General features: G+C 43.2%; 1 protein-coding gene across 1 annotated transcript in view; it reads right to left on the minus strand.

Annotated features, from left to right (window-relative positions):
• The window catches only part of LOC311005876 (NACHT, LRR and PYD domains-containing protein 14), a gene marked incomplete at both ends in the record, with an annotated part of 65,211 nt that overhangs the window by 24,528 nt on the left and 19,954 nt on the right, over positions 1–20,729 (minus strand). Inside the window, 6 exons of the mRNA XM_083998483.1 lie at positions 10,435–10,601; positions 12,133–12,274; positions 14,757–14,869; positions 16,012–16,167; positions 18,935–19,082; positions 20,554–20,673. Coding sequence (XP_083854609.1) covers positions 10,435–10,601; positions 12,133–12,274; positions 14,757–14,869; positions 16,012–16,167; positions 18,935–19,082; positions 20,554–20,673 — 846 coding nt within the window. The remainder of the gene's footprint in view (positions 1–10,434; positions 10,602–12,132; positions 12,275–14,756; positions 14,870–16,011; positions 16,168–18,934; positions 19,083–20,553; positions 20,674–20,729) is intronic.

A 20,729-nucleotide genomic window follows, 5' to 3' on the forward strand; every position in this document is an offset into this window, starting at 1 on the left:
TCTCCATACAGGGACGGGATGATCGATTCATGAGAGCAAAAACTGAGGGGATAGTGAGAGTGTGTGTGTGTGTGTGTGTGTGTGTGTGTTTATGTGTGTGTGAGAGACAGAGGTGGTGGGAGTTCTCACTTTTGAAGGTGGTTGCCAAGATCTAGCCATGATATTTCATATTCATAGTTAAATATTCAGTGCACATGGTGGACAGGGGCAATTTCTGCAGTCAGCCCGCCATTCAAAAGTGAAAGGGATGTGGCTTGTGGATGAAGGGAGCGAGAGAGATAGACACGCATGGGGCTTCATGGTAGTCAGATGAGAGGCTGCCAGCTGCTGATGGGTGACTGTTTGAGCGTGGCGCCTCAGGACATGCCCGTTGAAAGGCGATGCGATCCGATACCCCCACTTATGCTGGGCTTATATACATATGCCCCCCGCTTATGCAGAGAAGGCCCATATCAATTGCAGAACTTTCAGTGTTTTGGTCATTATGCCAAGTTGTTTGAGCGCGCGCCTTGCATGTCTGAATGGAGAATGTGGACTTACTGGGCTATGACCACTGAGAAAAGCCTCCTCTGCATAAAACGACCTTGTGGCTCCTCAGACATGTTGAATCAGTCTGTTGTGTGTCAGCACAGCCGCTAAGTGAATAAAGTTTTAATAAAGCCCCTTAGTTTCTGAGGTCAAACTATATTTGGAGAACTGGCTGTTTGGTCTGAGGAACGTAAACTATTTGGTCATTACACAGTATTGCACTAACTTCTGATGAAGATGAGAACTATATTGACAAGTGACAGAACTTATACATCCTTGAGTTCTCTGCCTCAAAGCACAAAAGAATGGAAGTGAAGCTATATTGGTCTCTCTAGAAAAGTCTGTGGATTATTCACAGTCACTGGGATTCTGCTAAAAAGTTCTGAAAAAGTTTGTAAGAGGACCTTTAAGTTTAGATTATGTTGTCATTTCATGATGATGAAGGAGGTCTGGTTTAGTTAAGCTATAAGTGAGTGAATACATCATGTTGATAGAGTGCATTCACCAAAATTAACAACTACAAAGACACTTTATGAGAGCTAGTTTTTATCCATAAGAAGATATATGCTTTTAAGTAGCAGAAACCATCTCAGTGCTCGGGCTTCTCTCATTTTTAAGGGCTTTAAATTGAGACTTTTTTGGAAATAATGATTGGTCACTCTCTGATTGGGTGCTATCATCATTGGTTACCAGTAGTATACAAAATAGATAATGATTTGTTGTTGTCTTTGATAGCAGCAGTTAAAGCAATGTAGTTTTTCGCCCTTAAAATATTTCTAAAGTGGTAGAAAAATGGTTAATAGGATGAATGGTGCCACCGCTGCAGCAGCCTGAACGGGGTCGCATCGGCTGAAACTATGTATGAATGTAACTTCCCTGCGCGGGTAGGAACACCGTGGTGAGCTCCAGTGACCGAGCTCAAGCCCAGTCTCCCTGCTCCTCTCACCCACACACCAGCGCCCTTTGCCGGGCCGCACGGCCGACCATCCCCCCACAAGCCTCTGGAGCTTTGCTCCGCACCTGTACGATGGCTACTGGCAACAGCGCCGGTCCCGGCAACAGCAACGGGACCCCCTGTACTGGCGACGGCAACAGAATGTTTTCATTTTAAGATGCCTTTTCAAGGTACTTCCCTCTAATTACCAGTCTAAATGCTAAGATAGGCTAACCTGATACATGCTTTAGCTTCCTGGCCCAACAACTATATACAGGTACTGTATGATGTTTTGTTAGTTGACCTTTTTCTACCCTACAAACATATGAGTTTCTATTTTTAATGTTACTGTTCTGTAGCCTTGTCTAATGTTGAGGAAGTACTTATCCCAGCTCAAACCAGTCTTCTCAAAGCAACAAATGACTGTTATTGAAGTAGGTAACCATGACAACATTGGTAGGTATGCCACTCTGGATACAAATTGCATGTTTTATTTTTATTGTACCTTCAGTATGACATCCAAGGACCAGTACCCCTGCCACCATATGAGACACTGCTATGGGATGTATTAAGAGGGAGGCAAAAAAAACAACCTACATGGTTGTTCAGGTCGGAGGAGTTGTTGAAATTGTTGAAGACTTTGCTTAAGGCATTGTTTTCTTTTCTTTTTTTTTCTTTTATCAGTGTGCAAGGATTATGGAAACTTTCATTTAGCCAAGAATTGAACATGAATATACTAGCCTATATAAACATCAATGGAAGGAGCAGATATATAATCAATGTGGATAAAAACATTTCAATAGCTTTGAGCTTCTTGAGAAGAAAACTGAGGGACAATGCTGTTTAAAGATGTAGGCTATCAGATTCACACATGTGGTGAGTGTTGTGTTGCAGTTTGACTCTTAACAGTAGCATACAATATTAAACGTTTCCTTTTTTCCAGTTGTTCCACCACCTCTGCTCAGTGAGAGCATTAAAACGGTGCAGGTCACACGTTTTGGTTTCAGAGTAGTGTGGGAGTGATTAAAAATGACAAGGAGACATGTCGAGTGTTATTCTTCAAAGGGCTGCACCTCGCTCAGTATCAAAACCCAGCCGGTCCACAGGGGGAACCAGGGCAGGGAAGTGACTCCGCTCCCCTCCAGCCTCCATCCAGACCCCAAAATGCACACCCCCCCTCCCCTTCCCATTCCCCGCCACCACCTCCACTCCCCTAACTACACGTCCAAGTGATTACACTACAACCCCCCCAGCCCCTCACTCACACACAAACACACACACAGGAGCACACACACGCTCAGAGGGGCTAATTAAGGCTTTAATATGCAAATGAGAGCCGCAGTAAATTACACAGCTGGCAAATATGCCTGTTTTTGCCTGAAAATACATCAGGAGTGCAGCGAGGAGTGTGTTGCTGCTGTTGTTGTTGTGTTTGCAGAGAGACAGGGGATCGTCCCCTCCCAGCAACCTCCGCACCCCCCCCCCCCCACCCCATCGCACCCCACCCCTCTCTCATCCGAGACTCATCCAGCTTTGTCCCTCTCAGAGGTATCAGGAGGAAAAGTCGACTCTCTGCACAAGTAATGTTGTGAGGGATACTACTATACAGGAGTTCAGTGGCTTTGAATATTAATGTGCTGTTGACTGGTCTGTGAGGCCCAGCCTTCGCTAACTAAGGACCGACTAGGGAACTTGATGTGCACTGGAGGTAGGGGGGTGGGGGGTGGGGGTGGATGGGCTCATATAGTCCCCACCAAAAAAAAATCATATCATGATCTTTTTGGTACATAATGACGATCCACGACCTGAAGTCTGACGGCTTATCTTGGCAGCCTATGGACTTTTCTATTTGCACCATGTAGAGATCTCATATAGCACAAGATGACCATGTGCTCTTTGATTATAAAGCAGCTCTAGGTTCTGTATTAATGCTGTGAAAGTATCAAAGCCTCAGTCCACAGAGAAATGCATACAGTCTGTATTCAGAAACAGAGTCCTAAAACCAGCCGTCAGGACTTCTGTGACTTTGTGATGTCACAACAAAGCAGTCAACACCCTAAGACATCTATACTTTTATGTATATTTATATGAATAGATATGCATATGCATGACTTAATATTAATTCTTCTCGGGTTCCTTATTAGATAATAAGGTAATAATATGTGTAAGGAAGAGCCCTTTGTGAATATTATGAAGGTGTTTGGTTGATCAATAAGATCAAGATCGGAAAAGCACAATACTGATATTTTACTTTTTTTTGCTCAAGTTCCGCACGATGTTGCTAGTTCACACTGAATTGTTTCTCAAATATGTCACACATAAGCAGGATCCTGTGACACAGACATGGTGATAAGCCATGTAGTAGATCAGTGGCTCTGTGTCATCAGGGTACACTGACTACAGCTGCCACCATGGTAAAATGTCACAACCTCAAAGATTCTCTTGATAAACAAACAAACAACATGAAAACTGATTCCGACAGCCAAGGTGTCATGTCACAGGAACTAATCCTGTCAAGTTGTGGGGGCAGGGGGTGGGGCTAACTAAACCTGAACCCTAACAATATAACATGAACAACATGAACATAGGATACTAACTACACTAACTGTTCTAATGCACCTGCTGGTCTCTGGTTCTGGTTTCAACAGACTCCTCCCCATCATCTTGATGCTCTCTGCTCTGCTCTCACCTGGAGGTTCACACAGATCTGTGTTGAAGGGTTAATAGAAGAAAGAATCGGTTTTCTTCAGTTTTAACTTTATTAGTAGTCTCTCTAGCATGGCCCAGTCCTCAATAATACTGAAAAGCCTTGACCTGACTCTGAAGAGAGCCTCATGATAACAACTCTTACAGTTTTTTTGTCACTACAAACAACTGAACTGACTGACTAACCTAAACATAAATTAAAGGGATAGTTCAACATTTTGACAAATTGGCCCATTGCCATAATCCCTATAGTCTTAAGAGTAGGTTCGTTACATTTAATTGTCGGTGCAAGCTATTTTTAGAACAGTGGAGCAGAGCCACAAGCTGCTCAGAGCTACGCTACGGAGGCTAATGGGATTTCTTAGTTTCCCATTATCTCATAGTGTGGTGAATGTGCAGGTCACAACTTGTCCACTAGAGCGTTTTGGAGTTGTTGGATTGTGGATTTTATGAGTTTGATGAGGAAAACCAAGAAATCTCAGGCCTAGTCCACACGAACACGGGTATTTTTTGAAACCGAACTTTTATGGACCCCTTTCTGACCCCTTTTTGAGTTTTCGAAAAAGTTCACCCTGGACTCCGGTTACAAAAAAACTCCGGTTTCAGGAGCCCACAACTGCGGTTACGTGTGGACGAAAGGCCAAACCGTGCAGAGAAACACACAGTTTCAAAAATACCCGGGTTCGTGTGGACGGCCCCTCATTAGCCTCTGTAGCGTAGTTCTGAGCAGCTTGCGGCTCTGCTCTGCCATTCTAAAAACTGCTTGCACCGACAATTAAAGGTAACGAACCTACTCCATCCCTACTGTAGGCTATAGGGATTATGGCTAATGGGCCAATTTGCCAAAATATTGAACTATCCCTTTTAAGTAATGTGGTACGACTACAAATTAATTTTCATCCACCTCTAGTGTATTTGATTGGCAGACTATATCAGGAGTGGCATTCCTACCTTTGTTGCCATAGTTTCTGTAATAATGGTCATGGCTTGGCTAGGTTTTGGAAAAGACAATCTTTGTTTATAATGACCCATCCACAACCACCAACTCCTAACGTGGACTTTGTCTCTTTATATTCCGCCACTGCACTTTTCCCTTTGCTCCTGCCATAATAACTACAACCACTAGATGTCGCCTAGCAACAAAATGTAACTATGCATCTTCATCATAAGAAACCTGCACAGACGACCTGTGTTGGACAGTCCATGTTTTGTCCTTTGAAATAGATAATGACTGCAGCATTGTCTGAGGTTGGGAGTCCTTTAGATAGATATATTAATAAAGAGAAAAATATATAAACATCACTTTCTACTTGTTGTCTGCAGTGCTTTTTTAATTACTGGGAGCACATATTTCAGTTCAGTGGAAGTGTTAGTTTGGCGTTAATTTCCGTATCTCTTCCAGGGTGAATTTCTTTTGTTAGGTCAGGAATTCCCTGGTGATTCACTCAGTTAAATAGTTGTTAAAAGCAGTTTGTTCCTCTCTGCTCTCTGGTCTGCATTGTGTGCTGTGTTTCCAGCAGGTGACTGACTGATGTGGTAGCAGTGTGAACCTCTGGTCTCCCGTGGCTGCTCTGAGCTTTTCCCCACTGCCCTCCGAGGCCTTGCCGGGAGGTTTGTTCTGCCTGGTTGCTGTTGTCTGCCTGTGTGCTCTATTCCCCGGAGCAGCGGTGTCATCATGATGTGAGCTGAAACCTGAGCGCCGACTACATGCATGGTCAGGCCGTCCTGTCACCTAGCCACCCTACTGGGACTGACCATGACAGGATGGGCGCCCAAAAACATACCCAGAGACCTCTTTGTTTCACACAGCTCCGAAAATAAGAACCATGCCATTTCCCACAGCGATCTCTCTGTAGACCCGCACAAACACATGTATCTCCTCTAAGATGTCACTCCCACACCTCTCACATTCACACAACTGTGATCTAAAGCCAGGAAACTCAACTGAGGTGTGAACAGTCAGAGCTGTTGGATTAAGTAAAGACTGGACACAGATTATCTTTATGCAGGAATAAGCTGACATTAGATATCAACAATATGTCTCTTTATGGCCACTCAGAGGTCACAACAACCTGAAAAACTACAGGATGATTATCATGAGCACAAAAGCCTAAGAGAATAACTGCGTCCACTGGCTGAATGTGTTCTATGAGCAAGAGAGAGATTGCTAATGTTGGGTTGCTTAGCCTATATCAGTGCAGTCAGCAGTCAAGTGGTTTATTTATCAGTACATTGGTCCACCGGTGAGGTAAATCCATTGTAAAAACCACTTGACTGATGACTGTAAAAACCACTTGACTGATGACTGTGACATCCAAGGAGAATGCCACAAACATGGCTGAAAAGATTAATCTTTTCTTCTTCATCATCTTAACATTTGGTTTAATATACAGGACCTTCAAAATAAAGGCAAAATGAAGGCCCTGAGAGAAAGCATGCTGAAGCTGAGACAGAGAGGTTGGAGCACTGGTTTCCAACTCACTTGGAAATGTCAAAAATATTGGTGGCCCACATGGAACCCTACACCTGTTTGAATGCTGATTAATGTGTTCTCAGAGCACTTTTATTCCAATGAGGATGAACAGGATCATGCTCCACAGCCTGCACCATGAGAGGCTACCAATGGGCCAATGGACAACCACTCTCTGGTTGACCCTTGATTCACTATGTGGCATGGAATGTGTGGTAATTCTATCAGATTTGTTTGATATTTGTTTGGGAATCTGCACAATACGTAATTACAGTGAGATTACAAAGGCTCAAAATCAGACCTTCACATTTTTCTAATCTCATCTCCAGTGCTCTTGGTTTAGGGGCTATTGATGAAAATCCTGCTTTTAATCATTTCAATTAATATCGTTGTCCATTTTCCCCGAAACTGGTTGTATTGCGAGGCTCTGTGTGACATTTTTTACAATGGATTCTTGAATGCAGCAGTAATTCGGGGGTTGAACAGGGGCTCTAATCTGCCCCTGGGCCCATATAGCAGCTGTTCTAAGTCAACAATTTGTTTTTTCATTTTATGTATGTAGAAAAATACCTTTCTCCTCAAACTCTTATTAAGTATTATAATCATAATGGTCAGTAGGTATTTGTCTGAGGGCAGGAATATGTTTAATTTGAAATGTGGTGTTTAATAGCATGGGTATTCTGCAGAGTTTAACATATGAAAAGTGCTGTACACTGTGATATACATTCAACAAAGTAAAAGTAAAGTTGAGTTCACCATCTTTACACTAAACCCTGAGACTTCACTTTGTTGTCCCTTCCTCTCAAACACCAACAGCTCCTCCTGTTGTCCCCTCTGCAGGACCAAGTCACACCAGCAGCTCAACCTCCTTCCTGTTGGCTTTTCACACACATACACACACACACACACATACTACACACCATGCTGCTGTAATTATCACTCAGTGAGACAACCACTCTCTAACAGCTACACCTCGCTGACACGCGACATTCAGGAGAGGACACTCTCAGCGTTATCACTGAACTGCTCTGCTGGAGAACAGCTGACAGGACGTTCGCTCGCACCGGCCAAATCCAAATCCAAATATTTAAGCATCAGTCGGGTAAACAGGTTGCGAGCTCCCCTCATCCGTCGTCCGACCCTTGATCAAGAGAGAGCATCGGTTTGTGTGTGTATGTGTGTGTGGTGGTGGTGGGGGTAGCTGAGTAGCTGGGCTGACAGAGTCCCCTGATAAGGATGTATAAACAGCTCCACCTTACAATGGCTACAGAGAAGAAGTTGCCCCTTGGAAAACGGCTGCTTTCCACTAGGGCCAGGGTGCATGAATATTTTATTAGGGTAAATAATTAATAATTAACAACAAACAGGCCAGTGATCAAATGGAGCAGCGTGGCAACAGACATGAAAAATCAGACTCTTGTAAACAAAGACGAGAGGACCCAGATTTCCTCCCCTCTCGCCACCTTCTCTTCTCGCCTTTTAAATATGCGCATCCTCAGTCGCCCCCCCGCTCTGCGTCGCTGTAAAACCACACACACCAGGCACATGTATGAACACACACACACACACACACACAAACTCTATAAGCGACTATACTCTGTCAAACTCACACAAAGTGCTACCATAACCCCCTCCGTCACTCACTCACATTCATACCCACACTTATTTTCCGTCACAAGAATGAAATTTTCATGTATTCCTTGGCGACCCGGGGAATGTGACTGAGCGAGCACACTTGATCTGGCCACCCGCTGTTTTCTGATGGAAAGATTTGCTTTTTAATACAATCGTCACTCCTCCCACCTGGATATGCCACACCAAGACAAATCCCAGCTGTGTGACTCCAAAACCTGACAGAGCTTAAAAATTCCCTTATTACCATTCCCTTAAAATACCCAGACACACTAACTCCCAACAATGGAGGAAATGCTAATCACGTCTCTCGGCAGCTTAGAGGAGCATGAAAACAGAGCCACCAATATGGAGGCTTTGGTGCATGTACAAAAAAGTAAGGAAGGAAGAGAAAAGAAAGAAAGAAAGAAAGAAAGAAAGAAAGAAGAAGTCCCAGCTTTAATGACACACATTCACAGAAGCGTCATGGCTCTTAAAAAGCTGCTTCTCCAAAATCTGGCACATCTTGCCGCTTGACTTTAGCCAGAGGAGACATTTCATAAAAATCAGACTTAATCGTGTAAACAACACGCAGACAAACAGAAAACCACTGCAAACAAAAATAAAACAACTTTGGAAGCTGTGTACGGATCGCCTTCAGAGTTAATTTTAAAATAAGCATCCCGTTCCTTGGAGATTTTAATTAATGCTTTAATATGCAAATAAGTTAGCAGAGATAAAATCATGACAAACAGATGGCAAGTGTGGGTAATTATTTTGTGAATCCAGCAGGGGCATGTATTAAAGTTATGGCATCATTTTCCTCGGGCCTCTGCAGCCATGGAAGGTGGAGAGATATAGACAAAAAAAACACACACACACACACACACACACAAAGTAGAACCGATGAACCGAGACACAAATGACTGACTTGTGTGTCCAGGTCTGTGACCGATCTGAATCTGTCATAAAAGAAACTATGTTGCACACAGAATTATCAATCACCAGTGTCCCTTAATTCTAAATCAGAGGGAACATGTGCATGAAAGCACCGACAGTCATTTGAGCTGAAATATGTTTGTGCTATTTACAGCAGAAAGGACAGAGGTATAGATCATGTCACAAAGGTCAATGTAGTTTCTGCTATCCAGCTCCGACACAATCAGATTTCCACATTCCTGTTTTTGTGAGCATGTTCTCATCCATGTTGGGATGGAGGAGAAATCCCTACACCCACATGGCTCTGTCAGACCACACCGAGCAACACTAATGCTGGAATAAGGAGCTAGCGGTATTTATGAGTTTTGATAGTGATTGTGATGTAGCAAAGAGTAGCATTAAAATGTCTTAACAGATCTGAAATTAAACTTCATTCCCTTACTCGCCAAGAGTGGTAAAAAAAGCCATCTTTTTGTTTTGCGTCTGTTTCTGTCACTTCTGTTTCCTTTAGTGAAGACAGCATGCTAACCCGTTAGCCCTCATCGTATCTATTTTAACCTCTTGTAAACACTACCGCAACAGCAAACCCTCACAGCAGCAGATAACACGTAAACATAGCAACCATAATGCTAACTTCTACAGTGGCAGTCCTAACATACTAATAGCCTATCAAGAAGGTATAATGTTAACCATGTTGTTGTGTTTTAATGTGTTTGCACATCAACATTAGCTAGAGACAAAACAGGGACTGCGGTTATGTGGGAAATCACTCAATAACACCTATGGACCACTATGTGTCCAGTAAATATATATTCATGGTCACAGGATTCATCCTCTGGGGATAATAAACGTCTGTACTGCTTTCCATCCATCAAAGACATAACTTACCAACTTAAAAAATAAATTCATCACTGTCCTGTGGTAAATAAAAATGTATGTGAAATATTTCAAGCGTGTCTTTAACATTTCTGCAGTTTCTTGTTATCTATCACTCAACTCTATTTATCTGTGATAAGCTAAAATCATCTGATGATATCAGCCACACTGATGTTATCAATCATGCTGTGGGAGGTAGGTTTATGTTGAAGCTCTTCTTTTTCTTTATCAATAGTCTTGATAAAGTAATTTAGAAATATCTTTCAACCCCAAACCATGTTCAAGCATCACCACCATGTAAAAGAGCCACTGTCCTGAAGACCAAAACAAGACAATCAGACATCGCAACTGTGATGATAGCTGCACCCACCTGCTCTTGTGGGGGCACCAGGTCCAGATCCAGACTAGAAAGAGAGCAGTTGATCCTCAGGGCCAGACACAGGGCCATCAGGCCCCCGACCTTCACCTGGTTCTGACGGAGGTCCAGGCTCTGAATCTGATGGCTCTCTGCGAGGAACTCGGCCAAGGCCACAGCACCTTCATCCCAGAAAACACAAGACAGACAGTCAGAGGGCGTAGCTGCAAGGTGAGTTTCATCAAGACTAAGCAGAGCCCGCAGTCACCTGTGCAGCAGGTTACAGGTTTTGCTGCTAGGCAACATCTAGTGGTCACAGTGATTATGACAAGAGTTGAACAAGAAGTACAGTGACATAGTAGGAAGTGGAGTTCAGGAGGATGTTATGGTGGATAGTAGTTCATATTGTAATGTTGAGGAAGTATCAATTCTTACCCAAACATTTTCCTAAAGCTAACAAAGCCACAACCATTGTTTCAGTACACTCTGTGTGATTACTATTGTAGCCATGACAACTAAGGTCTAGTGCACCTGGCACCACTAGGAGAGACTCCTATGGGTCATATCAAAGGGCTTCGAATGACCTGTGTTGTTGTTCAGTTTTAAAGAGGAACTATATAAGTCCAGTCGCTTTTCCTCTGTTTTGCTAACCCTCCACCTGGCCATGTGCATTTGTTTACAACAAAGTTGGCGAAAAATCAATACATGGAGCGATGGATAACGTTACATAACATATACGATGTTACGACTTGTATGTCTGTTAACTGTCATAAGCAAAATATTACAGGTTACGTAGCGCGTTTGTGTTGCGGTGCGCAGAGACGGGAGCTGGGACACCGGGGCGGCGGCCAGGTACTAGACAGATGTTGCAAGGTTGGTTTTCAGCCATGAGACGCCAGGTGGAAGGCAGAGAGCCTCCGTTCTCGTCACAAGTCATGTAGTTAACCATCACAATTACTCCGAAGCTTTTTAATTATAGCATAGCCACGGGAAAAATCCTGCATAGGTTCTCTTTAACTAAAACAGACTACACAACTCAACTCTTTCAGTGGACTGTTCACAGCTAGACTGACTACAAAAGCTACTGTATGGTTTGGCTTGAAGACAGACTTCTGTTCCAGAATAACTGAGAAGTGTTTCAAGAAATAAAATTCAAATCTGCTTTGTTGCTGTAAATAAAACGATTCCTGATGAGTTTAAAGTCATGTGAGTCATCATAGGATACAGTAGGCCTACGTGTGAAAATCTACCGCAGTACTAATGACACTTTGCAAATTAACAGCAAAATATCAACAGGCTGGAGGTGGATTTAAATGTCACTGACAAGCAGTTTAAAACACAACATTGATAATTTGGAGTTGATAGTCAGTTGATTAACTGATGATCTTACTGACGAGATAACATAATATTAATAGGTTCATTTTTTGGTAATCTTCTGAGCATATTCAAACTAACTCTTCAAATAGGAATATTTTTGGTCTTGACTCATTGTCCATAACAAAACTTATTTGGGCAAAACCAGTTATGGTTTAGTTCAAATGCACCACAGCGGCATTCAAGTATAATTCTGGTCATTTTTAATATTTCAAATATATCAAATGTAAATACTGTATATTATATCAAAATTGTATTCAAAATTAAATAACAAAGCATGTTTCATTTGAATAGCCTCCATGTTGATGAAACAACCACGCTGTATGCGGATGGGCATACCTTCACAGGTGATGCTGGCCTGGGCCAGGCCGAGCTGCAGCACCGAGCAGTTCGCCATCAGAGGCGACCTGATCACCTGGATCCCCTCGTTCCCCAGGACGTTCTCACCCAAATCCAGGACCTCCAGGACCTTCAGCACTGGCTGCAAGACAGGAATCCTAAAGGTCACACTGAGTCACGTCAGCTCTTACCTGGGACCAGATGCCATTCAGACCTGATCCAGGGAAACACTGTAGAAGAAGATTTAAAGGTTTGTCAGCGTAAGTGACTTTAAACGGGTCTTTGCTTCAGCCTATTCATTATTATCATTATTATGTGGTGATTATAATTCCTTTTCAAAATGTTTCCTCTCATGTTAAAAGCTCAGAACTTCTGTTTCCACTCTCCAGAGCCACATTAGCATTGAAGGTTGATTAGCTGGTGCATAAAACTGGGGGTGTCTGGGGCACAAGGGGCCTGTGTTGCCCAACAGCTTGAAGAGGAACGTGCCACCCACTCCTCAGTTGCCCCCTCGCCTCGCCACCCTTGTTAAACTCCTCTGGTCACTGCTCTGAAGAGAGAGGGAGCACGGGGGCGGAAAGGAAGCCAGGAAGGCAACCGACAGACCCAGAGAGCGTCTTCTTCTGAGTTAATTTGCACCGTGGTGACAACAAACACACTTGAGAGGGCCCCCCTCTCCACACCACCCCACCTCCTCCTCCTTTTTTTTTTTTTTCATCGCCGAGTCGCAGCACACAGACGCACCGGCACATCCAACGCGTGGCGAGAGGCTCTCTCCGGCGAGGAGGGGAGGAGGAGGAGGAGGAGGAGGAGGGAGAGGGAGGAAGAGCTTCTCGAATGGCTATGCACGAGGGATAATAGCAGACAATTAAAGAGGCGACTGCGTGGTTGAGAGTGTGTGAGAGTCAAGCATGGTTGAAGCCTGTCAAACGTAAACCACGGGAGGGTTGGAGTGAGAAGTTTGAGGGGGGTAGGAGTGTGAAACCACCAAACACACAGTATGCTTTCACACATGACATGCTGGCTTTAAACAAAAAAAAAAGAAAGAAACAGCAGAAACACGGAAAGTAAAAAAAAAAAAAAGAAAAAAAAAAGACAAGAGCCCTGCTTAACATACTCACCTCACAATCATCATTTTTTAAATCACACTGAATGAGGAGTACATTTAAACGTCATTAGCCAAATTCTACAAATGGGAGTCAAGTGGATTTTGGTCCAGATCTGCCCCCCTCCCCCCCCCACACACACACACACCCATCCTCCTCATCTTAGCCCTTCAAAAAGACAAACCAGGAGGACGGAGAGGAAAAGCAGATACACCAAGCAGAAAGGTTAATAACAGCTCTCCTCGTCATCATATTCGACACGACCAGCTACGGCTCTAATTATCATCATTATGGCCTGCAAGGACATCTACTTATCCCCGTGACTGGCAGGCCGCATGAGCAGCCCTGCTTAACACACATCTATTATTTAATCAAACCGTTCCTTCTTTTGGTAGCACTGGAGGAGACAGGCAAAGCATGTGTGGTTGTGTGTGTGTGTGTGTGTGTGAGAGCTTACAAGGCAGGCCTTTAATTTCTAGCCTTTTGACTTCCACAATCGCCACTCACATGACAGGAAGGTGCAGTTTATGCTGCCAATCAGGTGGAAGGAATGCATGTTATTAGGAGTGTTAACAGTGAACCGCGTGGAGGCGGGATGTTCCTCAGAGAGGGAACTCTCTAGATGAGGCCACGGCGCTCCTTGTCTCCTAAGTACCAGATAGAGGAAAACAGGTATCAATGCTCCTGCTTTGATCGCTTCATGGTCAGAAATAGACTCTAGAGGATGAAGTCTTTCTTGTTTGTAGGATAGTGTGTTGTTTTTGAGCTCTGTTCCAAATTCATGGGCCACACCTTTTGAGGCCATGTCCCCCGTTCTTCCAGTCCACTTGTCCACTTGTCCACCTTGACCCTCCAACATCCACACACAGAATCAGATCCAATTCACTTAAGTGTGGCTGTAGGAGCCATTTCAGCATTTATAATGGTGTTTAATTTGTGTTTTATTTTGGTAAACTTCTGTTAAAACAGGAAGTGACAGAGGTTTGAACAAGGGGAAATCAGTGCCAGATGTTGTTGATCGAAGCACACAATTTTTTGACCGTGCTGTGCTGTGCCGTGCCATAAAAGTAGACATTAGTTTGTTAAGAATTTGGATTTTGGTGAGTTTAAGGAACATAAATTAATCTTTTTTCATTCATCAGTGGAATCTTGTTTGGACTCTAATTTCATTCATGCGTCAATACCTTATACCAGCTACATCGACTTTCTTTTTATTTGGGTTTGGGAAGAGGAAGGTCACTTCAGTGGTTTTAAGGCTGTTCTAACAAACGGAAGAGGCCCTTCATAGTTTCATTTCATGTGAACAAAACTTCAGTTCTAACTTATAATGCAGTGTTTTATGCAACATGTCTTGACCCTTCATATTCTCAAAGGTCTGGATCATGTTGCCGAATATACCCACAGACACAAACAAGGCAGCCTCTGTTTGAGCCAACGTAGATTCTGCAGCTGCTAGATAAAGGCATCTGGACTATATTTATCTACTGACTGTCTCCAGTATTTGATTTTGCTCCTCACCAGCGTCTTGGCCAGATGGACCATGCCTTCAGCGGTGATCTGGTTGTTCCTCAGCAGTAAGACCTTAAGACCCGCCGTCTGTCGCCTCAGACCATCACACAGCTCCTCCAAACCTGGATTATTAAGAGAAAAAAATAATTAATTAATTAAATTATAGTAATTAGCAGTACATGATCAACTTAACTGCTTGTCTCTGCTTGTGTTTGTAAGCTAAATGGCTCTGACAGATGTTTAGTGGGAGTGTTGCCACAGTGCTGCTTATGACTTCAGCTCCAGTAACTATGACGAGGGTTGCTATGTGCTTAACCTTCTCACATATGTGTATTAATTAGATAATAAAGCTGGACTGTGAAAGTTTGCTTTCTGACAGTGTGACGACACCTCCCACTATATTTACCAATTAGGCTGCTTGCAAGCAAATGAGGTGGGTCATTCTTCAAAAAAAAAAAAAAAAAAAATCTTGCTTCTGATCACTAATTATTATAACATTATGTGTCGCACTTGCACAAACTTGTGTAGAGATTTTCTGCCTCTTGCTCACATGATGGAAATGTATGGATGCATGTCCTGTGAACATAATGTCCAGCTAAACTATTATTCTGGAGATAGATAATTACATGTCAGATTTTCAGATTTAGAGATGTTTAAAAAAAACAAAACAGACTGAGTGTAAACTGGGTTCATGACTGGACCGTGTATGGATGCTGACTGAGGGCTTAGGTTACAGATTTACCAAGCCACTTTCCCGGCTGCTTGGGAACTGCAGGGAAGAAGAGAAGCACTTCCAATACACTGAGCTTTGCTTCCATTACAGTAAATAAACTACTTTCATTATATGGACATAATAAAAGGAGACAGAAGACAGAAACGCACTGAGTAGAGAGAGTGGGAGCGAGAAAGAGCAGTCATCGCAAACTGCTAAAGAAACCAGCAGATCTGAGAAGCACAGACACACCAGTAACTGAAGATGCAGAGACCACCCCCTGGTAAGACATGAAAAGTTCACTGAAACACTGAGGAGTTTTAAATATTAAATATTTACACAAAGTCTTGAGTTTGTAATAAGTGGTAGTAGCTGTTATAAAGTATTTACCTTAATATGACAGACAGGAACAACTGAAATTGAGGCTGTGTACTAAAATACTACTATGACGTGTCAAACAGAGATGGATGTGAAAATATGACTTTTTAAATTGTGATTTTGTGCTACACAGCTTTGACTGAATACTTATACCAAAGATGAACGTTACTGTACCAGCATCTGCCACAGTGTTGTTGCTCAGCTCCAGAGTCTTTAAAGTGGTGTTGTAGCGTAGCAGGTCTCCCAGCTGCAGGGCGTCCTGGTAGCTGTTTAGCTGGTTGTTGGGAAGGTGGAGCTCTTGTAAGGATCTGTTTGACCTCAGTGCACCAACTACAGGTAGCAAGAAAAGATAAGTAACATGTCATCACTCCCTTTCAGTACAACAATTATCCTCAAACCTTTGAATTTGTTGTATTCATAAAGCTGAGCACATAAATACTGGCAGAAATGTTGCATGACTTATCAAATCCAAATAGACTTTGTCACAGCCTTTGCAACCTATTCTAACAACTTAAATTGTAGTAACAGAAAATAATGTAGTTTTCCATAAGGAAGAGTGTCTTCCATTAAACTGATTACACGTAACTCATTGACTTATTGATTTCAGTATACTGTACATGTTATGACTTTTTATCAAGCAAAACTGCAAAATAGATCCCATTCTTTTAAGTTTGAGGTTGACTGCTGAACTTTGGTGACTTTTGGAAGTTCTTCTTCTGGCTGTAAGCTTCTTCTCCAGAAACAGTAGTTTGTTGGTGGGAACCCAGTTGGGGATCAAGTCCTTGGGGAAGCACCAGCAAGATTTATTGGTTTTTTGAGGACACCTGTGAGTATGGTGGATGGAGTCTGAGGAGATAATGTGAGGTTCCTACATGTTAAGCTCCTTGATGGAATGGGTTCTTACTTTGGATGGAAGGGAGTGCCCACCCTCTAACCCCCTCACATGATTACAACATATTGATAAGAAATGGTCCTCTAACTACCGAACATGAGGCCTCTGGATCGTAACTGTAGTAGCCTGATTAATGACAAGTGAACTTGAGCATGAAAACGAGAGCACAGCAGGCGTCGCCGCCTCCTGAAATTACCGCAGTGAAGATCAAGTGGTACTCCGTTCCACCATGAAGGCGACGTGGCTCAGGCCAGATCTGTGTCTCCACAGCACAGGAGGCCTTACAAAACACCCGTCAAATTTCACATCCCTCTTTTACAGAATGTCACCAAGCCCAAGTCCATGTTTTCTTTCTTTTCCGAGCTTTTCATGTTCATCGCAGCTTTAAATGGTGCTCTGGAGAGTTCAGATCTCTGGGTGTTTTGCGGGCATTCCCTGTGAGTTTTGTGTAATGCGTACTGTACTGTGGGTAGACGTGTGTGTCTTGTGTTGTCTGGGCCCTCGCTGCCCCCTCGCATCCCAATCGATGCTGCAGATTTGATCAAGCCTGTTGGGCTGCATGTGGAATGCCAACATTGTCATTAGGCACAGTGGGGACCAAATGGTGGAATCGGTGGGATTGATCCGGTCGACTCCACCGCGAGCACCCAATCCCGCAATCAGAGGCCCCTCCGATCGAAGGCAATGATCCTCAGCCGGGACCCCCTGTTGGGAGGGAAGGAGGGGTGGCGGCGGGCTCAGTATAAAGGCAGATAGAATAGAGTAGGGGTGGGGATGAGGGATGAATGTGGGAGGAGGTAGGGTTGGGATGGGGGGGGGGGGGGGGGGGGTGTATGGTGTGAGACTCTAAAATATCAAACTGATCCAGGAAGTGACTGTTGCTGTTGCGAAGAGTGGGCAGCATACTGTGTCCATTTGGGTCTTTTTCTGCTCCCGGCTGAGAGGACGAGAGAGGCTGAGATCAGCGTGTGGATGTTTGAGTCCCAACAAGTCAGATTGTTTCACTCTGACATCAGATCATGGCCCAGAACTTATTATAGTGTAATGTATTATCCACCTGAAACTCTGTACCTTTATATTTTGAATTATCTTACTTTATTTTTTTAGGATAAATACCATGTGGCAGATGTTATTCTAATCTATGGACCATTTGGGTTAGGTATATCCTTTTCTGGAGAGAAGGTGGAGTTAGAAAACATACAGTATAAGGTTAGGGCTTTAGGCCAAGTAGAGAGAGATCTCACATTGGCACCAGAGATGCTCCCAGATTTGGCATTTTTGTGAAATTGGTCTTTCTTGTTTCTTCTCATCAACACATCAATATACCACAATAGTTCAACTGATCATCTATTACTTTTTTTTTTTTTTTTTTTTACAGTTTAAAAAAAAGAAAGAGAAGGAAATCATTTTGGTCCTTATGACTTGTACTGCTATGTCCACTTGTAACTCTAAAACGTTTGTGTGTGTGTGTGAGAGAGACCATGTACAGCACTCAATCCCCCGCTGAGTGTTGTGTTCACCCGTGGTGAGTGAACTTATATGTGTGTGTGCTCATCTGCTCATCCAGTAATTGTGTGTCCGTGTGTTCCTGTATTTACACCCCATTCATGTGTGGGTCACACGACCCACTGACAGCCCTCCACCCCTCCTCCATCGTCACGATGGGTGAAGGTCAGAGTGGCGATGCTTTTTTCTTAATAGTTTATGATGATCATTTAAAAAAAAAAAAAATTGTTCATGTGCTTTATATGTGTGTGTGATTGTGTGTAGGAATGTGTGTAAGGCGAATACATATGATATTTAAATGTGTGGAAATATAAAAATATGCATGTCTAAGGTCATGTTTTGGCTCAAGAGACTATACATGAATCCAAAATGTATGTGTGTATGTGTGTGTGTCCTGGCTGCCAGAACCTTTATAGATGTGTGCAGTGGTGTGTAAAGTGACAGGTAAGAGATTAGGCCTCTAATCTGGGTCCAGGCCTGCAGAGAGGGTCACAGGTCAAAATCTGGTCCTGCTGGCCGCAGAACACATACACACACGGACACACATACGCGGACACACACACACACTCACACTATCCACACATGCTTGTGCACACAGTCCACTTACACACAAGAAAAATAAAATAAGAAAGGACAAGATCTTAGTGGTTATGGTGGTCAGCGCGTGTGTGTGTGCGCGTATGTGTGTGTACGTCATACCCAGTGTGTATAGAGGCACGCCGCTGAGCTGGGCATTGTGAAGGTGCAGCACTGTGAGCCGGCTGGTCACCAGAGCTTTAGATAGAGACAGGGCCGGGTAGTTGACCATGGGCACGTTGCACACATCTAGCCTGGACAGACACACACTCTGAAACACACACACAACATACACATTGTGCAGAAATACAATGAATACAGAAAAAAAACACAGTTGAAGGCATGTCTAATCTGACCTAAAGGAGAGAGAAAAAAAAAAAGCTCCACTGTCTGTCAAACAGGTGGAGCTGGAGAGTTGGAGTCTAACAGTGGAGGGAGCTGTCTGTCCGCCCTCACATCAAACACTGAGAGGGAAAGCAGGAGGAGAAGGTGCCTGAGTGATGTGGTGGTCAGGTAGACAGGGCAGATACGGGGCATTCTGGAAGGATGGTGCAGAGATAAACTACAATCTCCTCCTCTGCTCAGACTAGTTCCAGGTTACATTCCTGATCATCCAGAGTCAAATAATATACTGTGAATTCTCAAATAGAAAACAGGGCTTTTATTTGCTTTAAAGGAGACATATTATGTCCCTTTTCCACAAATTAAAATAGTTCCCAGGTGTCTTAAAGACATATCTGTGACATGTTTTGGTCAAAATACCCCAAGGATCAAACATCACAGCTCTTTTCAAACTCTCAAAACTGACCTGTTCAGAACGGCTGGTTTCAGTGCCTGTCCCTTTAAATGCAAATGAAGCACTGTTTGCCCCACCCTACCCCCTTCTACCGGTCCCAGGTAGGGGTGGGGTTATGCAAATTTGAATCCTAGTTACATCACTGGAAGACATCTGAGGGAACAGCTCGTAAAACCACGTGGATTTCAACCTAGGGAGCCTGAACATTACAGATTATTTTTGTCAATTCTCAAATTTTGGAGGCCAGAAGGCAAGACAAACACCCAAACATATGTTAAAGAGTCTTAAAAAAGTGATATTTCCATAATATGTCTTTAACTGCTAACTAAACTAACTAAATAAATAAGAGACAGTCTATTATTTAGTTTTGAATAAATTATTGCTAAGCAAAGACGGAAAATTCTACCAAATTGTTCTACTCTTACTTTTAAAAAGAGTAAGAATAGAAGGAAACAGCCGGATCCAGAGCATGCATTTGTTAAGTAAATAATCGCGAGCAGATTAGTTGGCTATGGTTGTAATTTGAAGGATGCAGGCTTGGCTAAAACTCTGAACTGGTTGCAGGAGTATGACAAGTCATGGTCTGGTCTATCAGCCAATGTGTAAAACTCATGTAGCTAAAGCAACAGCAACTGAATGGTTTGATGCCTCTTTTTTTCTTTCTTTCTTTCTTTCTTTCTTTCTTTCTTTCTTTCTTTCTTTCTTTCTTTCTTTCTTTCATGTCTTGCAATGATTGGCTGAGATGCATCACTGTAGCCCAGTGGTGTTTGCTGTGCTGCAGGGGCCCACTGGTGTGTGTGTTTTGGAGAAGTTTACAACCTGTTCACTCTGCCCTGCACCTCCACTTCACTTCACGTAGCATGCAACAAACCCACTTTCCTGGATGTACATTATCCCCTGGAGAAAGCCTACAAGAAAAGATTACTGTTCCACGGCGTCAGCCAACCTGCTTTATCAAATGAGCGAGGGCCCTCCAACCGGATGTTCCCATACTGTCGTTGTCAGAAATGTCAAGATGGTTTGTAGATTCATAGTACAAAATCATATCCAGCAAAGACGATGCTCCCTGGAAGAGGAGAAATAGTGGAGGAGAAAAAATATGAAGAAAGCGAGGCCTCAAAT

The sequence above is a fragment of the Trachurus trachurus genome (genome assembly GCF_905171665.1).
Source record: "Trachurus trachurus genome assembly, chromosome: 22".
Classification (NCBI taxonomy): Eukaryota; Metazoa; Chordata; class Actinopteri; order Carangiformes; family Carangidae; genus Trachurus; species Trachurus trachurus.